This window comes from Mauremys mutica, chromosome 13, assembly GCF_020497125.1.
Source record: "Mauremys mutica isolate MM-2020 ecotype Southern chromosome 13, ASM2049712v1, whole genome shotgun sequence".
NCBI lineage: Eukaryota > Metazoa > Chordata > Testudines > Geoemydidae > Mauremys > Mauremys mutica.
In genome coordinates, this window is record NC_059084.1 from 5239017 (window position 1) to 5262612 (window position 23596).

Consider the following 23596-nt stretch of genomic DNA (forward strand, 5'->3'; position numbering starts at 1 on the left):
ATCTTCTGGATGTGATCACTCATTCAAAAGGTGGTAGAGTGGCTCTGTGGAGTGGGCAGTGGTTTCAGACTCAGGAGAGCTGGATTTTGTTTCTTTATCTATTTAGATTGCGAGCTCTTTGGGGGCAGAGACTGTTTCCTGTTAGGTGTTTGTACAGCACCTAGCACAATGGTTGGTGCTTTTAGGTACTACAATAATGCAAATAAATATCAATAATCAATGTCTATAACTGGGGTTGATTGGAACTCAGCAAATGCTAGTTGGAGATCGTATGAAAAGAGAGATTTGACTAGGGCACATTTTAAGGATCGATGTTTGTTTATGGGCACTGGAAGGGGAAGCTGATGGCAGAAGAACATGAGAGAAGAAAAGAAGAGCTTGGATGAACAGTGTGGTGTCCTGGGTGGGTCTAAAGGTCTATTCATCCACAAAGAGTTTAGCAGAGGATCATACAGAATGGGCTACCATGGTTGCAAACCTCCAGTGATGGAGATGCCTCATAAGAAGAAGAATTGGGTTTCTTAAGTTTCTAATATTAAAGCTACCCCAAGATGTTTTGTGGTTGCTGATTATATCAATTCCAGCAATAATTAAAGAATCACATAAAAATCACCAGCTGCCGTGATGTGTAATTGTGCATTAAAATACTAGCGGGGAAACATTCTTCCGTTGGAATCACCTTCCCCATGAGGAAATGGGGTGGTGAACACACAGGACAGACAGGTGCAGCATTAGAAATTAGAGGCTTACAAGTTAGTGCAACACTGCCAGTAGTTGGAAGGTGACAAAAGGAATTAATACAGATAAGTGAACAGAGAATTCTTTCCTGGGTGCTGGCTGGTGAGTCTTGCCCACATGCTCAGGGTTTAGCTGATAGCCATATTTGGGGTCGGGAAGGAATTTTCCTCCAGGGCAGACTGGCAGAGGCCCTAGGGGGTTTTCGCCTTCCTCTGCAGCATGGGGCACGGGTCACTTGCTGGAGGATTCTCTGCACCTTGAAGACTTTAAACCACAAGTTAAGAACATCAGTAGCTCAGACGTAGGTCAGGGGTTTGTTACAGGAGTGGGTGGGTGAGATTCTGTGGCCTGCGTTGTGCAGGAGGTCAGACTAGAAGATCATAATGGTCCCTTCTGACCTTAAAGTCTATGAGTCTAAGTCTTGGGTTGGCATGAGGCTGGTGTGTAGCCTGAGGAAATGCTAGAATAAACAATGCAGTGGGTGCAGGCTATGCTAGTAAGAAGGAATTTTAATAACATGAAACCTTAACGTCTGCAGAGCACCTAGCACAACCAGGCCCGGATTTCAGCTGGGGCCTCTAGATGCTACCAGAACACAAATAATCAATAATAGTAAGTGAGGCTCCAATTCAACAAAGCATTTAAACAGATGCTTACATCCATCTCTATTCAGCAAAGCACTTAAGCACACCGAAGCCCGTGGGTTAAGCACATGTGCAAACAGGTTACAGGGTGAGACTCCATTTTGTCCCTCCGAGTGCCCCCCGTGCAGCGACAGGCCTTGCCTCCATCACCTCTCTCAAGGGTGGAACCCCGCAGGTCAGCCATTCTGGGACTGGGCAGCCCTGTTTTCCAGCTGTGTTAATGTGACAGGCATCTGTCCGCCCCTTTACTCTGTGACCAGCTAATTAAAGTGACTCAGAAACAGCTCCTGGCTGTGGCGGGGCGATGACTCTCCGGCGCGGTGCCTCCTGCTGGTTGCCCAGGGAATTCGCTCTTTTCCAGCTCCGGAGCACCCTCTGTCAGCTGGCCCCCGTGTCCTTCCTGAACCCTGGTGCCCTTTGCCAAGGGGTTCTGCCCACTGCATTACCCCCTTACTCTGGGTCTCCCCTCCCAGGGGAACCCCCAACCCCCTATCCCCCCCCGCTCCCTGGGGTGGGCTGCAGTCTGTAAACCACTCATCATCGGCAAGGCGGGTTGGACTAGCTGCCTCTGTCTATTCCTGGGCTGCCCCTCTGCAGCCCTAGTCCCCTTGTGGGCCCTTAACTCGGCCTGCAGCCTGGGGCTTTGCTAGGCTGGAGCTCCCCAGCTCCCTCTGCCCTTCCCCAGCACTGCTCCACCCTAGAAACCCTTCTCAGCTCTCAGACAGCCAGGTCCTTCTCTCTCAAGAGGCTACAGAGAGTGTGTTTTTTAGCCTCTGGCCCTCAGCCTTCTTTATAGGCTTTTCCCCTGCCATAGCCCTCTCCCAGGGCTGTTTTAACCCCTTCAGGACAGAAGCAGGATAACCACCCTGCTACACTGGCTCTCACCTATGCTTTGTTCTTTCCCTGCCAGTGTTGGTAAGTTTCACTAGCCTAGACCAGCCTATTCCTGGTCTGGGGATGACAGTCCCCGGAAACATCTTCCGTGTCTCTTGGCCAGAGATTCCTTTCCAGCCACTGCTGGCCACACAACACCATCCTGTTGTTAGGGAGATTCCCAAACCTGAGCTGTGAAGTTGCGGAACTATTAACTATGGTTTGTAAATCGGCTTCTATACCCAGTGACTGGAAGATAGCGAATGTAACAGCAATATTTAAAAAGGGCTCTAGAGGTGATCCCGGCAATTACAGACCAGTAAGTCTAACGTCAGTACCGGGCAAATTAGCTGAAACAATAGTAAAGAATAAAATTGTCAGACACATAGAAGAACATAAATTGTTGGGCAAAAGTCAACATGGTTTCTGTAAAGGGAAATCATGTCTTACTAATCTATTAGCGTTCTTTAAAGGGGTCAACAAACATGTGGACAAGGGGGATTCAGTGGACATAGTATACTTAGATTTCCAGAAAGCCTTTGACAAGGTCCCTCACCAAAGGCTCTTACGTAAATTAAGCTGTCATGGGATAAAAGGGAAGGTCCTTTCATGGATTGAGAACTGGTTAAAAGACAGGGAACAAAGGGTAGGAATAAATGGTAAATTTTCAGAATGGAGAGGGGTAACTAGTGGTGTTCTCCAAGGGTCAGTCCTAGGACCAATCCTATTCAATTTGTTCATAAATGATCTGGAGAAAGGGGTAAAAAGTGAGGTGGCAAAGTTTGCAGATGATACTAAACTGCTTAAGATAGTTAAGACCAAAGCAGACTGTGAAGAACTTCAAAAAGATCTCACAAAACTAAGTGATTGGACAACAACATGGCAAATGAAATTTAATGTGGATAAATGTAAAGTAATGCACATTGGAAAAAATAACCCCAACTATACATACAATATGATGGGGGCTAATTTAAAAAGATCTTGGAGTCATCGTGGATAGTTCTCTGAAGACATCCACACAGTGTGCAGAGGCGGTCAAAAAAGCAAACAGGATGTTAGGGATCATTAAAAAGGGGATAGAGAATAAGATGGAGAATATATTATTGCCCTTATATAAATCCATGGGCCGCCCACATCTTGAATACTGTGTACAGATGTGGTCTCCTCATCTCAAAAAAGATATACTGGAAAGGTTCAGAGAAGGGCAACTAAAATGATTAGGGGTTTGGAACGGGTCCCATATCAGGAGAGATTAAAGAGGCAAGGACTTTCCAATTTGGAAAAGAGGAGCTAAGGGGGGATAATACAGAGGTATATAAAATCATGAGTGATGTGGAGAAAGTAGATAAGGAAAAGTTATTTACTTATTCCCATAATACAAGAACTAAGGGCCACCAAATGAAATTAATGGGCAGCAGGTTTAAAATAAATAAAAGGAAGTTCTTCTTCACACAGCGCACAGTCAACTTGTGGAACTCCTTACCTGAGGAGGTTGTGAAGGCTAGGACTATAACAGTGTTTAAAAGACAAATTCATGGAGGTTAAGTCCATTAATGGCTGTTAGCCAGGGTGGGTAAGGAATGGTGTCCCTAGCATCTGTTTGACAGAAGGTGGAGATGGATGGCAGGAGTGAGATCACTTGATAATTGCCTGTTAGGTTCACTCCCTCTGGGACACCTGGCATTGACCACTGTCGGTAGACAGGATACTGGGCTAGATGGACCTTTGGTCTGACCCAGTACGGCCGTTCTTATGTTATGTTTATGTGCTGGCGGTCGAGGAGGTGGAAATGGATTTAGTTTCTCTGAAATGGAATCCTGTATATTTATGAATGTAAGCATAGAATTTGCAGAACTTTGAAGAATGCAACAGAAATTGTGGTGATATGTTATATTTGATACTGATAATACTCCAGTCCTGCCGTGAGTGCAGGGGACTGGACTAGCTGACCTCTCGAGGTCCCTTCCAGTCCTATGATTCTATATGTTTTATGAGATCCTCAGGTTTTTCATACCTTATGCATTGGATCAGATGAGACCAGCCATGGAGAACGTGCATTCTGACATCCCAAAGGGGAAAGACTTAATGAGAGTCCACTTCAAAAAACAGTCAGATTATGACAGTGCTACTCTTGTTGCCTAAGTAGGACCTTACTCCTCACAGTGCTCCCTGGATTTCAGTGGGACTAGGTATGAAGTAAAATATTCTTCCATCTGAGGAAGGTTAATAGAATTCGGCCTGAAGACTGATGCAAAGCAAGCAAAGCATGACCAGGAATCTAGTGCCTGTGTTTGCTACAGCTGGCCAACATAGCAGGTCGATGTGTAGGAAAGAAAATAGGCTGGGGGAAGGTGATCACTTTAAAACACCAAATATGGAACCCCCAAAAGCACAGAGCATAGTCAGTTCCTTCTCCGATCCTCTTCCCATGGAATATGGTGAGCAGATGTCTCCTTAAGTGTACCAGCCACTCTGAATGCTTCCTGAAAAAGATTTCCCAGGATTCATATAAGATTTCTTCCTTTCCATAGGAATGAAAACTATCTCCTGCCCACAATTCTCTGTAGGATGGCTTGAGCACCACGGGTAGCAAATCTCTTCTTTGTTGTGCTGAACTTTTTCACAGAAATTGAGGCGAAGTTAACTTCATTGGCGACGTGAGACTGTTTTTGCAAGCTACACAAATACCCAGAGATGCCTTTCTCTTTTATTCACATGCTGCAGGATCTTTAATATTTAAAGACAATAAAAACCGACACATCCCAGTTTAGCTTCCGTCAGCACGCCTAGCAAATAAACCAAACCCCAGCCCACAAAGAAGGCTTAAAAGAAAAAAAAAGCCATATGGCAACCCTTATTCAATGCTTATCTGTTTGCTCCAAAATCTGATTAAACAAATTGCCTATATGGAGCAGCAGGGAAACCAAACAAACACAGCAGTTGAGCAGAATCTGTTGTAATGGATTTGTGAGCTGCATAAATATAGACCCCGAGCTGGACAGAACAAATGCCACTGGGGCGCAGGAGTGATGGGTCTCTGGAACATAACACAGACCCATGCCAGCTAATAGTGAATCTCCATCCACTAGCCGTCATTTTGAGGGCTCACCCAGCATGCAGAGTCTTTTAGAAAATCTTGCACCTTTTCTGGGAGCTGAACTCTTTCCTGGCCTTAATTATTTACAGGCATTTTTATGGGCACTCATCAACATTCTGCCTGCGTGTTGCTTTGATCTCCAGCTGATTTTATTTCCATCACAACCTCGCCAGTGTATTGCACTGCTCAACTCCCCAGACTGCCAGCTGACCCTTTTCTTCATTCATCAGCAGTGGGTTGAATTTTCCAAAGGGCTGCTTCCTCTTTGCGGCTGCAAGGGGTGGGTGTAGAATTTACCCCATCACTGGAGCAGTGGGCACAAATCTACACGCAGCCTCTTCTACTCCTTGGTTGAGGGCGCAGGTCAGGTGGGAAGACAAGAAGGGCAAATACTTGCATAAACAACCACAGTTCATTTTGAGGGCACAGAATGAGGGATGTCAATTTTACCGGTACAAAGTGATCTGATGATAAGGTTGGTGAGATCCTAATGAATCTGATCATTTCAGTTGAACATTGCCACTGATTGGCACAATGTTTTCATCTGATCCTTACCACTTGTTCACTAGGTTCTCAGGTATTCCAGCAGTCCTGGGTTTCATTTGAATGTACAAGCAATCCAGACAACTGTTTGCCATCAAGGTGCTTTAATCAGCTTTTCTATCTACCCCCACTGCTCTGTGTGGTGCAGTCATCCATGGCACCACTTCTTGTCTTTCACCCTTTGTTGTTTATCTTTTTCTATTTTTCTAACCTTACCTACCAGTTCTCTGAACTTGTTCAAGTCGGCTTTTTTGAAGTCCATTGTCCTCATACTGCTGCTCTCACTCCTTCCTTTCCTTTAGAATCATGGAATCGCTCATTTCACGATCACTGTCACTCAACTTGCCTTCAGATTTGCAACCACTTCCTCCCTGTTAGCCAGAATGAAATAAAAAATGTCTGGTTATTTCCTCCACCTACTGAAGCAAAAAGCTGTCCCTAGTACAATACAAGAGACATTTTGTGTTTTCCCGTGTTACTTTTCCAACAGATGTGTGGATAGTCAAAGTCCACCAGTACTACCAGGGTTTGTGGTCTGAATACTTCTGTTATTTGTTCTAGCAATGCCTCATCCACCTCCTCATGGTGAACAAGGATTCCTGGGACTGAACCGTTGTACAGCTTTGATCTTTGGCAGAACGATAACATAGTTCAGCACATGATCTGGTCCTGTCTACTCGATGATGAACTGCACCAGGAGGCTATCATGTTGTAACCAGGTCACTCAGCACAATAGGAATTATAGGGTAGATGGGATGTAAGTTTTCATAATGATTGGGGGCATTTTAAAGCAACTGCACCACGACCGTATGTTCTCTCATCATTACTTACCTGCTGGAGTTAGAACAAACTTGTGTTAGCCCCTGAATGGGTACAAAGCAGAGAGAGAGGGCAAGGATCCTTGCTCCTCACTTCCCACCAGCTGTAGTTCTTGTATATTGCTTCTACCTTGGATAGCACCATGGAGTTGGGGTGGGATCCCACACTGCACCCTTTTCAATGGCGGGGCAGCAGCTATAGTCTCTGGGGTCCATGAAGACACCATGAATGCCTGGCCTGGGAGGAATCTATGCTGTGCCACTTTGGGTCATGTTTCCTCTACTCACCGTCATTTTGTCTGCCTGAGCCAGGAAGCTGTGGGGAGCTCCCTCTGGGGTGATGTCTCCATGCTGCCCCCTACAGTTAGAATGTGTCTACCTGACATAGCGTAGCCCTAACTAACTCCTGCCGCTGCAGTGGGTTCAGATTGTTATATCAGGATGTTTATCTGGCGGGAAATACAGATGCCGAGACAGAGCTATATGTTGGACTCTGTTCCACCCCCCATCTCATGTCACTGCAGTGGGGAGTGAGACACAAATGGAGAAGCAAAACAGAGTTAGCAGTGGAAGCTTGTGTGCTGCCCAGCTAGTTAATGAGTGTGTGCTATTTTTAATGAGCATAAAAGGAATTGAGTAAACAGCACTGATGCACACCACATTGCTGCGGACACTTCTAGGCCATTCAGAATAGCAGCACCTGCATTCCAGGATGGTATGGGTAAGAAAGGTCTTCTCCCCTGTTTAAAGTAAGTCACCCCCAAAGAAAGATAAGCCAAGCATAACAAGGAGCAGAGATAGATGACTGTGCTAGCTTTTTTCTCCAGTTAATACCTATATGCGGTCACAGTTTCATAGCTCTCAGCTTTGTGTCGGTCAGATCACTTTAAACACTGACAGCTGTGCTACCAGAAGGCCAAATTCAGAGGTGAAACAAATGAATTGTGAGCAAGATGAAATAAGTCTAGAAACTAAACTGGGGTCACTTTTTGATGAACGAGCTAGAGCTGAATTTTGACTTTGCAGCAAGTCCCCAATCTGGGGAGTTTCACATGACTCTAGTTTTTGTGAGGTTTCATTAAAGCGGGTGAATAAGTAATTTGAAAATCCCCAACTCTGTCACCCAGAAATAAAAGAGCAAGGTAGCCAGCAAGCCAATATGTGCTGGAGGACTTAAAACAAGTGCATTTCTGCCCCCTCTACTGGCTTGACTGGAAGAGTTCACTTCGAAAGCTTATATCCAGAATCGTACTGATGTCAGCCATGATGGTAGTGCAAAACCACTACGCTCATTGTCAAAACAAAGCGAAGACATCAATTCAATAACTTTAACTTTAATGAAAAGGATGGGGGAAGTGTGCCAGATGGAAAAAGAAGGAAAATTTCAGCACACAGCTGATTCTCCACTCAAATAGGGTGTGGGTGGGACTTAAGTGAGATATAGAACTGATGCTGGCCTCTTGAAATCTGTTACTATTTTATTGTGGGTCTGGAAATATTTTTCTCCAGCTCCGGGAGTCCTGCGATTTCACGGGAATCTCAGCTTTTGTTTAAATACATTTCCTAGCCCTCGTGGCTGCACAGAAAAGCTTGGAAATGTGACTCAGCCACCAGTAGGCAAATAAATAGTGCCCCAAATGTATTATTTTTCCAATCTTGGGGCCTGAGTCATGATTTTTGAATGCTTGGGGTACACAATCTCAAATAGGCAGGTTCAGGTAGAATTTGCTGATTTGTTTTGGTTGTGAAAAAAAACCAGAAAAAAAACAATCCTCCCAGGAAGCGCTATGTTTAATGTCGACATTTTTCAAAATGAAACATTTCCATTTTTTAACATTTGAAATGCCGTTTTATTTTGAACTTTACTGCAACTTTATTTATTTATTTACCGTATTTATCGGCGTATAACACGCACTTTTTCCCCCTGAAAATAGGGGGCAAATGATGTGTGCGTGTTATACGCCGATATAACCTTAACAGGGCCGGCTCTAGGATTTCTGCCGCCCCAGGCAGAAAAGAAAAGCGCCGCCCCCCCCCCAGCGGCGCGGAGCGGCGCCCTAGCCCCTGCCCCACTCCCGAGCAGCGCGGCCCTAGCCCCCCCCCCAGCGGCCCGAGCCCCCGCCCTCTCCCCCCCCCCAGCGGCGGGGCCTGAGCCCCGAGCCCCGGCCTGCGCGAGCCCCCACCTCCCGAGCGGCGCGGCCCGGCCCTAGCCCCCTCCCGAGCGGCCCGGCCCGAGCTGCCTTAGCCCCCGCGCCCCTCCAGAGCGGCCCGAGACCCCGTCCTCCCTCCCTCCCCCGAGCGGCCCTGGCCCTAGCCCCCGCGCCCCTCCAGAGCGGCCCGAGACCCCGTCCTCCCTCCCTCCCCCGAGCGGCCCTGGCCCTAGCCCCCGCCCCCCTCCCGAGCGGCCCGGCCAGAGCCGCCTTAGCCCCCGCCCCCCTCCCGAGCGGCCCGAGACCCCGTCCCCGTCCCCCCCCCCCCCGAGCGGCCCTAACCCGCGGAGCACCGCCCTAGCCCCCGCCCCCCTCCCGAGCGGCGCGGCCCGGCCCGAGCCCCCGAGCGGCCTTAGTCCCCGACCCCCTCCCGAGCGGCCCGCGACCCCGTCCCCCCCCCCGAGCGGCCCTAACCCGCGGAGCACCGCCCTAGCCCCCGCCCCCCTCCCGAGCGGCGCGGCCCGGCCCGGCCCGAGCCCCCGAGCGGCCTTAGTCCCCGACCCCCTCCCGAGCGGCCCGGGTTCCCGTCCCCCCCCCCCCCCCGAGCGGCCCTAGCCCCTGCCCCCCTCCCGAGCGGCGTGGCCCGACCCGGCCCGAGCCCCCGTCCCCCTCCCGAGCGGCCCGGCCCGAGCCCCCCTCCCCGCGATCCTTATTTACCTTATAAGTGGTAATAATATTAATAAAACAAGTTCTGAGCTACCCTTATTTTGCTTCAAAGTCCTTTATTTGAAATTTAAGTTTTTTTCCTGAAATTTCCCCCTTAAAATGAAGGTGCGTGTTATACGCCTGTGCGTGTTATACGCCGATAAATACGGTAATTTTTTTTTTTTAAAAAAGCCCAAACCAAAACATTCTGCGCTGGGTTGACCTGAAATGAATTTTTTTTTTTAAAAAGTGACATTTTTTTTCTTCATCTACCAACCCGGCAAGTAATATATTTGTGCAGCTCTCAGTGTAACACAACGCACAGCTTTCTGTTCTTGTTGCTGAAGTGTTTCATGGAGGGCTAGAAATACAAACCATTGTTCTTTGTGTGTAAGTAAAGAACCGGAACACAGCGCATAGCTCTGGCCAAACTCTTCCCCTCCTTCTCAGCCCCCGCTTGGGCAGCAATGCAGACTGCACAGGAAGTGTATTGCTCTTAATGCTGGTTTAAACTAACAGGGGCAGCTCCCCACCGGTGTAAGAATGCACAGATCTACTGAAGTGCATAGAGCCACTTTATGCCAGTCACGGGTTTTCTCCATGATGCCACCTTTTGAGAGGCTAAAGTTCTCTCTCCCCCTCGATATTTCAATTGTTGGACAGTGTCCGGGAAGGATTTACTCCTGACTGGTCACCTGTGTTATGCCCTGGCAAACTGCAATGCTAAGGTTACCTGACATTCAGTGGAGGCTGCGAAATATTAGGGTCCAGAGAAACCTGAGGCAGCTGGCACCAGATCCACTGACAGACTTTGTGCCCCTCTGGACAGACAGTTCTTTGGTGTCAAGCTGCGTGGACAGAGTACTTTTCCAGCCACGTTTCTATGTGTGGGTGTCGTGAAGTGGCAGCAGTGGGGAAGGTGGCTGGCTGATGCTTTGATGTCTTTGCTTCAAGATGCAGCTTTTATGGAAGTCCTGGAGCAGGCTTTGAGCACAAGCCCAGACTGCAAGGACCTATGTTGTGGTGCGTAAAGCATGAGTTGTTCCTTTCCCTTGGTTTGTATATTTTGGCAGGGGGATAACCGCCATGGCTTAAGCTAATGATCATTTGTACCGCCCTGCTAAACACCAACCCACAGTACCCTTCCTGTTCTAATCCAGAGCCAAAACTGCCCCCTGTGCCTAGTTTTTGATGCAGATAAATGGCCATTTTAGATTAAGACCAATATTTATCTTTACATGTGACATGATCAGACAGGATTTGAACTCAAGTCTTTAGACAGCAAAGCTCAGGGTAATAACTCACCGTGCTACCTAGATCTAGAACAAATTATTTCTAGAATTCTGCTACCCTCCCCCTCCCCCCGAGCTACTCGACACAATGTCTCTCTTAGGCAACTTGCAACTGTTTAGTTAAAATTCCTCTTTATTGAGCAACATTGACTCTCTGTTCAGCAATGGACCCAAAAGCAACTGGCCCACAGCAGATACAAACCCACCCAACCCCGACCTTTTCAGAGCCAGCTATCCACTCCTGTTAGTTACTGCTACTAGGGGTGGTATCTCATTGTGGGGGTGCTGACATGCCCAAATCCTCAGTAAGGATCAAGGCCCATCCACCTAATGACAACGAGGAGTCCAGTGGCACTTTGAAGACTAACAGATTTATTTGGGCATAAGCTTTCATGGGTTTTTACCCACGAAAGCTTATGCCCAAATAAATCTTAGTCTTCAAGGTGCTACCGGACTCCCCGTTGTTTTTGTGGATACAGACTAACCCGGCTACCCCCTGATACTTTGCACCCACATAATGGTGGCTCACTGCTTCCCATTGGCCCTTCATTAACCAGATGACATTGTTTCCATAGGACAGTGATGGTACAGTGGACCCTGTAGCATTAACTATCTGACCCAGCCAGTGTTTCTCCATGATGGCCAAGACTCATCTGTTCTTATGTCCCCCTTCCTTCCTGAATATAGACATAAGGACAGCTCGGCTGGTCCTGTCACTCGGACATCACGCGAAGAATCTGGGCCTGACTCTGCACGTGTGAATGACCCAGGAATGGCAATGAATTATTCATGACCAAGTCCCAGGCTGACAGTGAACCATGGATTATTCATTCACAGGCAGTGCCATGAGTACACATGCTTGGCCTCTGTCTGTTGGTGGGCAGGGAGGCTTTGAGCATGAAAATGAAGCAGACCCTTATACCGGGAGATAGCTGTTACCCCAAAACAGGAAAGCCCGCCTCTCCAAGCAATACAGACAGCTGAGGCTAGCTTGTGCAATCACCCGGCACCACTGCCAGCAGGCAGGTAGGATGAATTCTCAACCCTGGGTAATGGTGTGTCTATCCCTTGAATTAGCTGTCCCCCTGGGGTTGGCATGTACAAGGCTCGCTTCATCCTGTTGCTGTAAATTCAAGGGAAGATGCCTCTGTGATATTTCACCCCCAGAAATGCAGGACTCAGTGACCCTGGAGTAGGGTAACCAGGCATCCCAGTATTAGGGGCTTTGTCTTATATACACAACTATCCCCCCTCCCCCACCTGAAAAAAAGTGTCCTGATTTTTCATACTTGCTATCTGGTCACCCTACGTTGGGGGGAGGGAGGGCCTAGTGGCTAGAGGTCCCACTCCCAGCTCTGTTCCAGAGTTCAGTCACCTCAACCATCCAAGCTGAACAAAGAACGAAGCATAGATTTCTATGCTGCATGTCCCCACTGACCAGTCTGTGTGTGCATTGGGGGGGGGGGACATTGAGCACATACATAAGCTTCAACCTCCCTGCCTTTAAAAGTGTCTGTAGAATCCTTATCTGCTGACTTCTGGCATTTTTTCAGCTGACTCCCCCAGTTGCCTCATTCTGAGCTATTGCTGATGCCAGAAGCTGCCACTGATATCAGAACTGAGCTCAGCTCACTGCCAGGACCCCCCAGAGATCTTTGCATCACTCATTGTTGACCCAGATAATCTTGACAGGAGTTCCCTGCTATGCTACTCGCCCATCCCTCGAGCAGAAATCTCACAAGCTGTTCTCCTGAACTCTCAGTCTGAAATGGAGGAAATCCTGGGAGGCCAGCCGATCCCACGGGATGGTGGCCATCTTGAACAGTGCCAGCAAGAATGTGAAATCAGCTCTTCCTATAAGTTTTTGGACATCTTTGGCAGCACCTGAACCAATTCTTCTTCCTAAGCCAGCCCAGACGCAAAACCCTGGAGGGGAGAATTCCAGATCTGGGGTTTTGAAGACAATCCCCAAATCCAGAGCCAGCTGGATGTCTCATTATTACACCCATTTCACAGATATAAACAGGGTTAGGACCAGACTGTAGTACGTTTATTCATGCTTCCAATGGGTCTACTTGAGGAGTAAAGTGCTTTTCAAGGTGAGTAAGATACTGCATTGTGGCCCTTTGTAACTTACCCAAGAGGGCCACTGGCAGAACTGAGAATGGAGTCCTGATTCTGTTGTCTGATCTAACCACTAGACCACATGCTCGCTGTCTGACTATGGACAAGAGGTCATTACCACCAGCTGTAAGCTTGACTGCATGGAGGGGACGTATGCCACTTCCTGTGTTATTAAAGCAACTGCGTATCAATAGTTCTGTGTAAATGAAGCCAGTATATTGTAATGGTAGACTCCCAGCAGAGCTGCGAGTTGCCAGCTAGATATGTCCAATAGGTTGATGTGTAAGTCAGGGTGAGACCCATTGTTTGCTGAGACTGAGAATAACACAATTACTCAGACAAGCCAAGTACTGGAGCCGGAGCTTTGAAGGACTGTGAAAATAAATCAATTTGCTTTGCAAGTTTGCAAGGGCATTGATTCCTCAAGCATAGGCCTGTAGGTGTTGTTTTCCTTACATGGCAGGTTACTATGTAACCCAGTCAGATGACTGCGAAGAATCTCAGCGAGGGAAGGATTCGGCAGCAGGAATAGAAGGAAATGCATAATCAGACTTGTGTGGTGTTTGAAAGACACTTACAACCTTTCATTCCCAACAGCCAGAAGGCTGCAGGCATATCAAGGCTCTCCCTCCACTTCTCGTTTGCAAAGGGCCTGGAGAATGTTTTCTTACAATGTGCAGAAACGGGCAGTGTACGATGCAGGTTTGCAAGCCTCTTCTTCCTCCCTCTCGGGGAGAAAAGAATCCACCCAGCCCCAGAGCCTGACTCCCTTATTCACTGTGCAAGCATGAATTAACCAGGAATGTTCGAGAATTACGCCTGAATAATTCATGAACCTGAATTAATCATGCATTTTCATGAATTATTCATGAATAACTCATGGAAATGCAAGGTTTATTCATGCTCCAAAAAACCCAAGGCTCGTTCCTCTCCTTTTCTGCTCACTCTTCCTGTAAGAAACAGACTGACAGAGGCTAAAGAAAGAAAGAGGAAGGGGGATTTGTTTTACAGTGGGGGGCTCCTTATCCAGAAACAGAAACCTGGCAAGGAATTGTGGTGAGGGGACAAAAACACACGGCAAAAGAAGTGTCCGATCACCTTCTCTTCTGCAGCAGGCAGCTGAGAGCTGGATAGACAGGAGACATTTTGCAAGACTCTGCAACTGAAGCAGTGCGAACCAGGCAAGGACTGAGATCTATTGATATCAGGATTTGATATCTCTCTCTCTCTCTCTCTCTCTCTCTCTCTCTCTCTCTCGCTCTGTCTATGTGGATTGTTCATTAAGTTGCATTCTTTTAAAATGAAATAAAAATTAGGAGAGCAAGTGGGCTGGAGGGGACAAGAGCCACTTCTGAAGATTAGTGAAAAAGAAAACATCTTTAAAAAGTTCCTTTTCAGGCTGGAGTTGTTAGCTGCTTGGATCATTAGCTGCTGGAAAACTGATCTGGAAACCTGTTTGTTCCTTTTAAGGGAAGGTGAAATCGCAGCTGTGCATTTATCCCACCCGGTAGCTTAGTCTCTCTGTAACCTTTTGTGGTCCGAAGAGCAGGGTTATCTGCAGCCTGGTGCTGTACAGCGATAGCAGACTGGGGCTTGGAGACAAGCCAATTAACACAAGATCAAATATTGTACCATATTAAAAACCCATTGACACGTCCTAGCCGAGGGAGAGGAATTGGAACGAATCAGGGGATAGTATTTGCTAGAAGGGGAGCTATTCTACCTAGGACTTGGAAGGTTTGTGGAAAGTTAGTTGCTTTTGCAAGCAAACTCTTTTTGAGAATGGGTGGGAGATGAAACAATTCTCCAAGAGTGATTCAGAGCCCAGAGTGAATGGAATCAATGTGGATGGTGCAGAAAACACCAAGTCTTTAATCTGGGGGGGTCATGAAACCAGAGGAAACCAGTTTGGATTGGGTGAGGTCTGACTAATGCATTTTGTTTGCTCCCTTCTCCCTCTTGGTCTGTGTTGTAACATGTCTTTGCTCCCATGTGTAAATGCTCTGGGTTATCCTCTGTCTCCAATAAACACAGCTGGTTTCTGGCACAGATTCTTAGCACCAGATTCAGACAGTGAGGCCTAACCTTACTCCCCAAGTGCTCCTATTCAAACGAATGGGTGTGTTTCTGGAGGACAGCGCTGCTGAGTGTCACTGAGGCTGTCAGAATCTTTGTGAGCTCGTCAAAGGCTTCCTGTAGCCACGGACCATGCAATGCAATGATGCTTGGAACAAAACCACCCCAACTTTCCATTTCAGGACATAACCCAGACGGCCCTCCTGTTCCATTTTGCTGTGTGACCAGAGTCACTAGCAGGGCCTTGGGCTCCCCTTGTGTTTGCCATATTTTTCTGGGCTTGCTATCAGTGCGCAGTACAGCTGCTTCAGCTCTGTACATGCCCCATCACCTCCTCCCCTTTGCCGGATACTCCTGCGGCACCTGCTGCGTTGCAGCAATCCAAGCCAGCGTCCCCGACACCACGGTGCTTGGCATGAGAGAAATGCTATTCGTAATTCTAATACTGGAGAGGGAGGATGACCTTGAGGTTAAAGGAGCTGAACCGGCACTCAGGAAGTCTGGCTTCAAATCCCAGCTCCACTATACACTTCCTGTGTGATCTTAAGTGAGTCACTTAATCTCTCATTGGTTCAAATTCTCATCTGTAAAATGATATAATCATAGAAGTGTAGGACTAGACAGGACCTCATTAGTTCATCTAGTGCAGTCTCCTGCACTCAAGGCAGGACTACGCAATAGCTAGACCATTCCTGACAGGTGTTTGTCTAACCAGTTCTTAAAAACCTCCACTGGAGATTCCACAACCTCACTGGACAATTTGTTCAAGTTGTCCAACCTAAACCTCCCTTGCTGCAATGTAAGCCCATTGCTTCTTGTCCTAGCCTCAGAGGTTAACAATTTTCACCCTCCTCTTTGTAACCTTTTATGTACTGGCAAACTGTTATCTTGTCTCCCCTCAGTCTTCTCTTCTCCAGACTAAACAAGCCCATTTTTTTTCAATCTTTCCTCATAGGTCATGATTTCTAGACCTTTAATCATTTTTGCTGGTCTCCTCTGGACTTACTCCAATTTGTCCACATCTTTCCTGAAATGTGACACCAAGAACTGGGCACAATGCTCCAGCTGAGGCTTAATCAGCCTGGAGTAGAGCGGAAGAATTACTTCTCGTGTCTTGCTTACAACACCCCTACTAATACATCCCAGAATGATGTTCGCTTTTTTAAGCAACAGCATTATGCTGTTGACTCATATTTAGCTTGTGATCCACTATGACCCCCAGATCCCTTTCCACAGTACTCCTTCCTAGGCAGTCATTTCCCATTTTTATGTGTGCAACTGATTGGTCCTTCCTAAGTGGAGTAGTTTGCAGATTGTCCTCTTTGTCTGTCCCGCCAGTTTTATTTGTAAGCTCTTCAGAGCAGGACTGACTCCTGTTAGGTGTTTGTACAGCACCTGGCACAATGGGGCCCCGATTCAGGCCTCTAGGTGCTACTGTAATACAAATAATAACAACCAGGGTGGAGCTGTCCACTTACACTGGAAACTAACTTGTGCAGTTCCAGTTGTAAAGGAAAGACTACATAGCATTTTCACAGGGAGTATTCTAAGCAAATTTAAGAGAAAACAGTTGCCTGTTTTAAATAGAAGTCAGAGTAGAATGACTTTGAGGTTCTAGTCCATGAGGTGTGCGGTACTTTGGCAGAAAGAAGTTAAGCATAATTCCTGCTGTGTGCACAGATGAGAGAATTTGAATGCTAAAAAAGAGCAGTGGTTTGCAATGGTTTGGGGCCTATAAATTCTCTCATTGGCATATGAGTTTTAACGGGATCAACACTTTCCATTCTGCCTTTGCAGGGGTTCACACCGAGTTGGCTTTCTTTGTGGAAAAGCCACACCCACATTTTATGCCGCGTGCTTAAAAAGAGATCAAGTCATGCAATAATACTAGTACTCTTATAGAGAGTCTTTCATTCATGCATCTTCAAGCACTTTACAAAGGAGGGAAGTGTCATTATTCCTATTTGACAGATGCGGAAACTGAGGTACAGAGCGGGGAACTGACTTACTCAAGCTCATCCAGCAGGCCAGCGATTGAATAGAACTCAAATCTCCTGTCTCCTAGTTCATGGCTAGCCACTAGGCCACATGGTCTCTCCACTGACCACCTAGCCTGGCTGATTACAGGAGAACTTGTTTCAATGTAACTTTTGATTTTTGGAAGAGGGCTGTGTGTGACTTGGGTTGCTTGTGCCCAAAGTGCACTGAGCGCTGGGTAGGAGAACTGGGCGCTTTCAGTGCAGTGCTGTCGACCAGTGACATGTCCCAATTTTCCTTTGCAGTTGTCATGAGAGCAGACACGCTACATGAGCATGCAAACCAGGCACACAAAGGTGCATTCACTTTCCTGAAAATCTGGGTTTGAAGGAAGTAATTGGCTTTCCCCCATCCCACAAAGAACTTAGCTTTCAAATCTTGTTTGCAGTATTGCTCTCACTGGCTGGGGCAGAGCATGCCTTCAGAGCATAATATTCTCATTCCTGGGATATTTTGTTTTACTCCGAACAGTCTATTGGTTTTGGCTAAAATGCATGTAGTTCCTTTTTGCTTTTATCTTTTGTGCTGCCTTTCATGTACAGTGGGCCTGATTCTCAGCTGATGGGAAATTGCTGTGATTCCATTGACGTCAATGCAGAGTATTTTATATAGCATCAGACAAATAGCTCTCACTGTTCCGGCCAGTCCTGGATGGCCTGAGATGATACATGTCATTGTTGGAACTGCAGTTTCTCTTTCAAAAAAAAAAATACCAGACAACAACAACGACACCCCCGCAGGCCTGTACCTGTCATTGCTTCAATGAGCAATCTCCAGGAGAAAACCGGAAGAGTTCAGTACACACAATACAGAGAATCAGAGGAACAGCAGAAAGGAGGGAAGGGAATTTGTTGCAGGGACAAGTGTTTCACGTGCTACTCTCATTGTCAATACAAATTCCCAGGTGGTGGTTGCTTCTGTGCTGCTCCCGATCATGGTGGGCAGCGTTTTGGCATGCGGCTGTACTCCAGGGTCATCCCAGCATTGCCAGATTACAAATACCTGTGCAAAAACAATCTGCTGTCAGGAACTGGAGAGTTGTTACAAACACTCCGGCCTGGTTATTCTTGTGATTCTCGTGATTTGTAGGCATTACCAGAGCACTCACAACTGCAGCAGCTGAGCTCCCAGTTAACCTGATTATTTCCAGGACATTCATGCGGTTAGCATTATTTTTGCCCTGAAGCAAGTCTTTGAATAGATGCACAATATATGAATTTATTCCTTTTAATGAATGACCCTCAGCAGTTCAGAAACTGCTGATAAACACGTTGCATTCATCAGACACTAACAAGGCATCATAATAACACTGTAAGCAAGCAGAGGTCACCTAGGAACCTCACGGTTTTCACTAAAGTTGAACGCATTCTTCACAGTGAATAATAGACAAGATTTTCAAAGATGGATGTTTAAAGTCAGGCTCCTCAATTGGGCACCCAAATAAGAGGCCTGATCTCCAAAAGTTCTAGGCAACCAGAAGTTTCCCCTGCATCTCTAATAATGAAAGTGGGTATGCTCCGGAACATAGCTCCAGCAAGGGTGTTCCTTCTCTTCTCTTCCAGGTGGTGCTGGTCCAAATGGCTGCCAAGCTTTACGTTCTAATCAGCTGGCCAGATGGCAGCCGTGTGATCAACATCGAAAACATCAAAGAACCCCGAAAGCCATTTCATCTCTACATGGTGGGGGAGCAGGTGCTAGCCCGCTGCCCTGGCTTCAGTGGTCTGTACTGGGGGGTTGTGGAAGGCATAAGCGGTAAGTGATCATTATCCATCCTAGACTTAGGCCTGTTGGGAGCAGCCTCTAGAAACAAGAGAAATTAACATTGAAAACTCTTTTCTTCCAACAGAGCATAAAGATATCTTAGAGAAAAGGCTGCAGGAAAACAGACAACTCTTTGAGAAGCTAAGTAAGTATGGAGTTTTGCACAGGAGGATTAATATACAGCAGGCAGTGTATTTCTGGAGGAAAGTAATTAACTATATTAACCTTATACCCTGGTGCATTTTTTTAAAATCGATGGCTCATAAATATATCCTCATCCCATCCCTTATGAATCGTACGACAGCGTCCATGTAGTAAGGATGAGAACACTGCTGGGGGCAGCAGGGCTCCGGTTGTGGAATGTTGCAATGTATGTCATTGTGGTATTGCCAGTTACCATATGTGCCCCATCTTGCTTTCAGAAGAAGAACCAGCAGTGCACAGTGGGCTGCCATCCCAACCTAAAAAATCAAGGAAGACTTTTCCAAAATGGATGCCAGGAAGTTCCTCTCGCAAATACAACGATGACGGGAGCTTCTACGTCAAACCGTTGGTCGGGGATGAAGACGCAGGGCTCAAGCATCATGCTGCCGCCTCTTCTGTCTTAAAAGAGAGGCGCATCCTGACTAGCACGACTAGATCCCACTGCACAATGTCAGCACCTTACCACTCTTCCACGGCCTTCAAATCACCATCTCCATTCTTGTCCCTGGCTGTGCCTGGAACATCCCAGAATGAAGACGCAAGGCCTGGCACGGCTACCAGAGGTAAACCAGCTGGGATTATTGTCCGCAAATGAGTCGAATGTTTTATTTTATTCCACTCCTGTCTATTTTTTAATTTTAATGTTGGTGTTAGTGAAAAGTGTCAGAGGGGCTCTGAATTCCTGTTTCTCCGCAGCGTAGGCTGCAGAGCAATGCACGGGTGCTTTCCCTGGGTGTGAGAACAGTAATGGTGAGAGTTGAGTCCTTTCCATCCTTGGTGTCTCTTCTCAGAGGTGATGACTCTGTGGCTTTTGTGTGATCCAAAGCATGCTGAGATTGCCAGCTCTTTTCTCATCCGCTCACAATTCTTTCCACACAAGCCAGTGAACCACACTCCTAATATAATGTATTTGTTTAATTAATTATAAAGTACCCAAAATGTACTCACCTGAACATCTGACCTGTTTCAGGTTTACCTATCAATTCATCCATACACACATACTAAACCTCCCTGAGAGTAACAATCTTGTTTTCTGTGTATTTGTCATTTGTGCTGATGACTACACTAGTGTCCATAGAATTTTTCACCTTCATGAGCCATGTTCCCCCTGTCCAGTTTCTTCACTGATGGCACAGTGCCTTGCTAAGGATATTGTGGTTGAATTACAACTGTATATTATGACGAGGGTTTTTCTTTCTGCCTGTAACAAAATCCCAACAGTTCAAGCCAATGACAGCATGTTTGAGTCATGCTGTTGATAGCTTGGGAACATCAAGCTTAAGTACTTAGATGAACATGCTCTGGAGACCAATGGATCCAGGTGATGACAATTTCACATCTGTCTTTTGCTTCCTGCTCCAACCCTCTTTCTAGATTACATCACCTTGACAATGAAAAGGAAGTCAGATGGCATTCTAGCTAAGTGTCAGCAGCACATCTGCACCAACAGGTAATATTCCCATAAGCAGTAAGGACAGTGAAGGTTTCAAAGCACCTCTCATAGTCTCATAGTCAGTAGCCGGGGTTCCATTTCCTGATGCAGTTTGCTTCATATAGATTGGTTTGCCCTGCCTTGTTGACACAACTTTGCGGACAAAGGGGAGTTCCAGGGGATCTGGGGCAATTGAGGAGAGCTGCTTATTCTGACCAGAAAGGATCCATGAAAGACAAAGTGGAAATTGGGGAAGTTCTTCCTGCCCTCCACATAGAGCCAGAAACTGCCCTCAATTACACCAGCGTAAATCCAGAATAATTCAATTGAAGTCATAGTTAGGGCTTGAATTTCCACTGCCCTGCACCCTGTGTAATCATTTAAATGTGACCCATACCATGAATGGCAGTATTCTGCATCCCCTTTGCACTTGTTTTGTAAGAGACATGTAAGCTAGTGGGGAATCAAGCCCATAATATAAAACATGTATTTAAGTAGCTGATATTTTCTAAAACACCGTGAGTGACATTTATCTGAAATGCTTGCCCAGTGACATCAAATATTGCCAGATATTTACCTTGTTTACTTGGGATGCCACATGAAATTGGAGTTGGCTGGGTTTTCCAAAAATGCTGTTATACACTTTAGACCACAGAGCACTTATGAAATAAATATGAAGCATCTTCTTCCATTGCTTGTTTGTCTATTTGTTTTTTTCTAGCTGTGATGAACCAAAGACTGAAGGTTCCCCAGAAACAGATGATTTTGAAGTAGTTCAGAAAGATTTTGGCCCTGGTGAAATGGAAAGGTAATTAATGAAAAATGAAGTTACAGGTACCTGCACATAGCTACATTTTCCTCAATACTCAGAAAATAGAATCATTCAGATTAGCACTGCCAGACAACATGCAGCAATTGTTAGACCCCAAACCATCAACATGATAAGACTCAGGTTGAAGCTTCTTTCAGATTTGAAGGTTTATATGCTGGTATCATGATAACTCGGCTTCAAAATATTGCAGCATCATATATATCTCAGCTCTCCATCATTTAACCTTCAGATTGACCTCTGTCCCACCCAAACATAGTTCTGTCTCACTGTTATTGTTACTTGCATCAGAAATGTGGGATCATGAAACCGAGTCTATAAACCATTTTATTCTAAAGCTCAGACTTTCTTGTCATGTCATGATTCCTGTACTGCACTTTTCTGTGTTCCCATCATTGTGGGTCTTATTTCATACTGTGAATACCTGCCCTCTGGAACTTTAAGAGTAGGGACAAAATAAGAAAAGACCGATAACTCTATCTTAAACTTTATCCAAAGCTTAAAGCAAAGTGAAATGGAAGGTCAAATCATTACATCCTCACCCAGGCAAACTCCCATTGGCTTAACTAGTACCATGAGAAAGTCTGCTCTTCCCAGTCCAGTTTTCCAGACTCTCAGCTTGGGTATTCAATGGGCAATGCATGCTGACACGTCACACCCATTGCTAGCTGAAGGAGAATGGCGCCTTGTGCCAGGCATGCATGTTATATGCTTTATTTTATATTTTAGGTCTGAGAAGATTGAACAACTGGAGAAAATCATAGTAGATCTCCAGCAAGAGGTCCTCTCCCTGAAACGGAAGGTGCAGCGGCTGGAATCGCTGTCCTTTCAGGAAGAACCCCACAGGCAGCAATGCGAGGTGGTGGAACTGTTTAATGGCTACACAAAGGATCATCTGAAAGAGGCCATCCGATTTGACCAGAAAATCAGCACCGCCTGCAAAACACTGCTCTACAAGCTGTTCACATCTGACTATATACAGAGCCACTCCATCACAGGAAGGAGAGGGAACACCTTTCGGGAGGCTAAGCCCATGATGGATGAGCGGTGCATCAAAATCATTAGGGTGTTACTGAAGCAGAAGTTTGGGGACCACCTGAGTGACACAGTAATCACTGAGAAAATCCAAAATGTGCAGAAAGCACTCAGGCAGAAATTTAAGACTGAGTGTCTCTGAGCAGCATGTGATTCGGTGTCTCATTTCCTAGGCAGCGCCGGAATCTAGAATACAATGCACTGAGCAGCCTTGCAAGACACCTTTGTTGTCTTGATGGATTAATTGTGGAAGCTCGGTGAAATATCTGCTAGAAACAACACAAACTATTTGTGGCTAAAAGTCGTTTGCATTCACACCCTGGGAGATTTTCACCCAGAATTTTCCAAGTCTGGCATCATTTTACAAACCCCTCAGTTTTGCAAATCATGCAAAGTAGTCAATGTTTTTGTTCCATTTATAATGGACAACTTTTTTGGGGGGGGGGAGATTGGAAATTTCAACTGAAGAAGCCCCCAGAAATTTGGATGGATAATCAAATCTGATTCCAACTATTCAAACACCTTGGGTCTGAAAAACGATGCTGAAAATCTCACAAGAAGTAGGCTTTAAACATCCAAACTTTTGGATGCGAGTCCCAGACTGAAATGCCCAGCACTGCTACCGCTGCACACACAGCAGACAACTAGTATTTCATATCCAGCTCAAACGAAGCTATAACCCATTTGCAGACTTGCAAACACCAAGTTTAATCTTTTCACTAGTCTCTATTTCCTCACCTCCTCTCAGGTTACGGAGACGGTAAGCAAGGCAGAGAGGGAAGCAAGCCACCACTCACTGAAAGGGCATGGGGAGACACTTTCCGCTTCTCTCTGTCATAACACACAGGGCAGTAAGATGTAGATGCCACATTCAGCCTTGTAGTGGGTCAGAACAAAAAAATGTCACCTCTTGGGGCAATGAGTGTAACCTGAATGAAAGCAATACATGGGAATTGTACATGCAACTTAATGGGCTGTGGGCCCAGCTGGTCCTGACATGGGATTTACATCCCTTTCCTCATTCAACCTGGCTTCTCTCCTCTCAGCTGCAGTACCCAGCTTCTGCCAAGGATAGAGCAAAATAAATCCCTTTGACGTCAGATGAGTGTGTCTGGGAATTTCCTCTGATAATAGCATGGGAGGGCTCCATAACACGTTAACAGAAGGAAATGATGGCTAGGTGGGGGTTTGTTGTGGTGGTTGTTTGCTTTTATTTGTATTGTTCCTAATGCAGCTGT

General features: G+C 46.3%; 1 protein-coding gene across 1 annotated transcript; it reads left to right on the forward strand.

The window, feature by feature from the left end:
• Positions 1-12665: 12665 nt before the first annotated feature.
• On the forward strand, positions 12666-23364 carry LOC123348288. The gene is made up of 7 exons (XM_044985800.1): positions 12666-12887; positions 18660-18849; positions 18944-19003; positions 19281-19625; positions 20437-20512; positions 21216-21302; positions 22053-23364. Exons 1-7 carry the CDS (start codon positions 12666-12668, stop codon positions 22498-22500), a joined length of 1428 nt encoding a protein of 475 aa, XP_044841735.1. The 3' UTR covers positions 22501-23364.
• Positions 23365-23596: the final 232 nt, after the last annotated feature.

Coding starts and splice junctions, on each gene's coding strand:
- LOC123348288 (XM_044985800.1), top strand. CDS start 12,666: ATGGTGGCCATCTTGAACAGTGCCAGCAAGAATGTGAAATCAGCTCTT. Junction 19,004..19,280: donor ACAACTCTTTGAGAAGCTAA/GTAAGTATGGAG, acceptor TCTTGCTTTCAG/AAGAAGAACCAGCAGTGCAC. Junction 20,513..21,215: donor CAGCACATCTGCACCAACAG/GTAATATTCCCA, acceptor GTTTTTTTCTAG/CTGTGATGAACCAAAGACTG.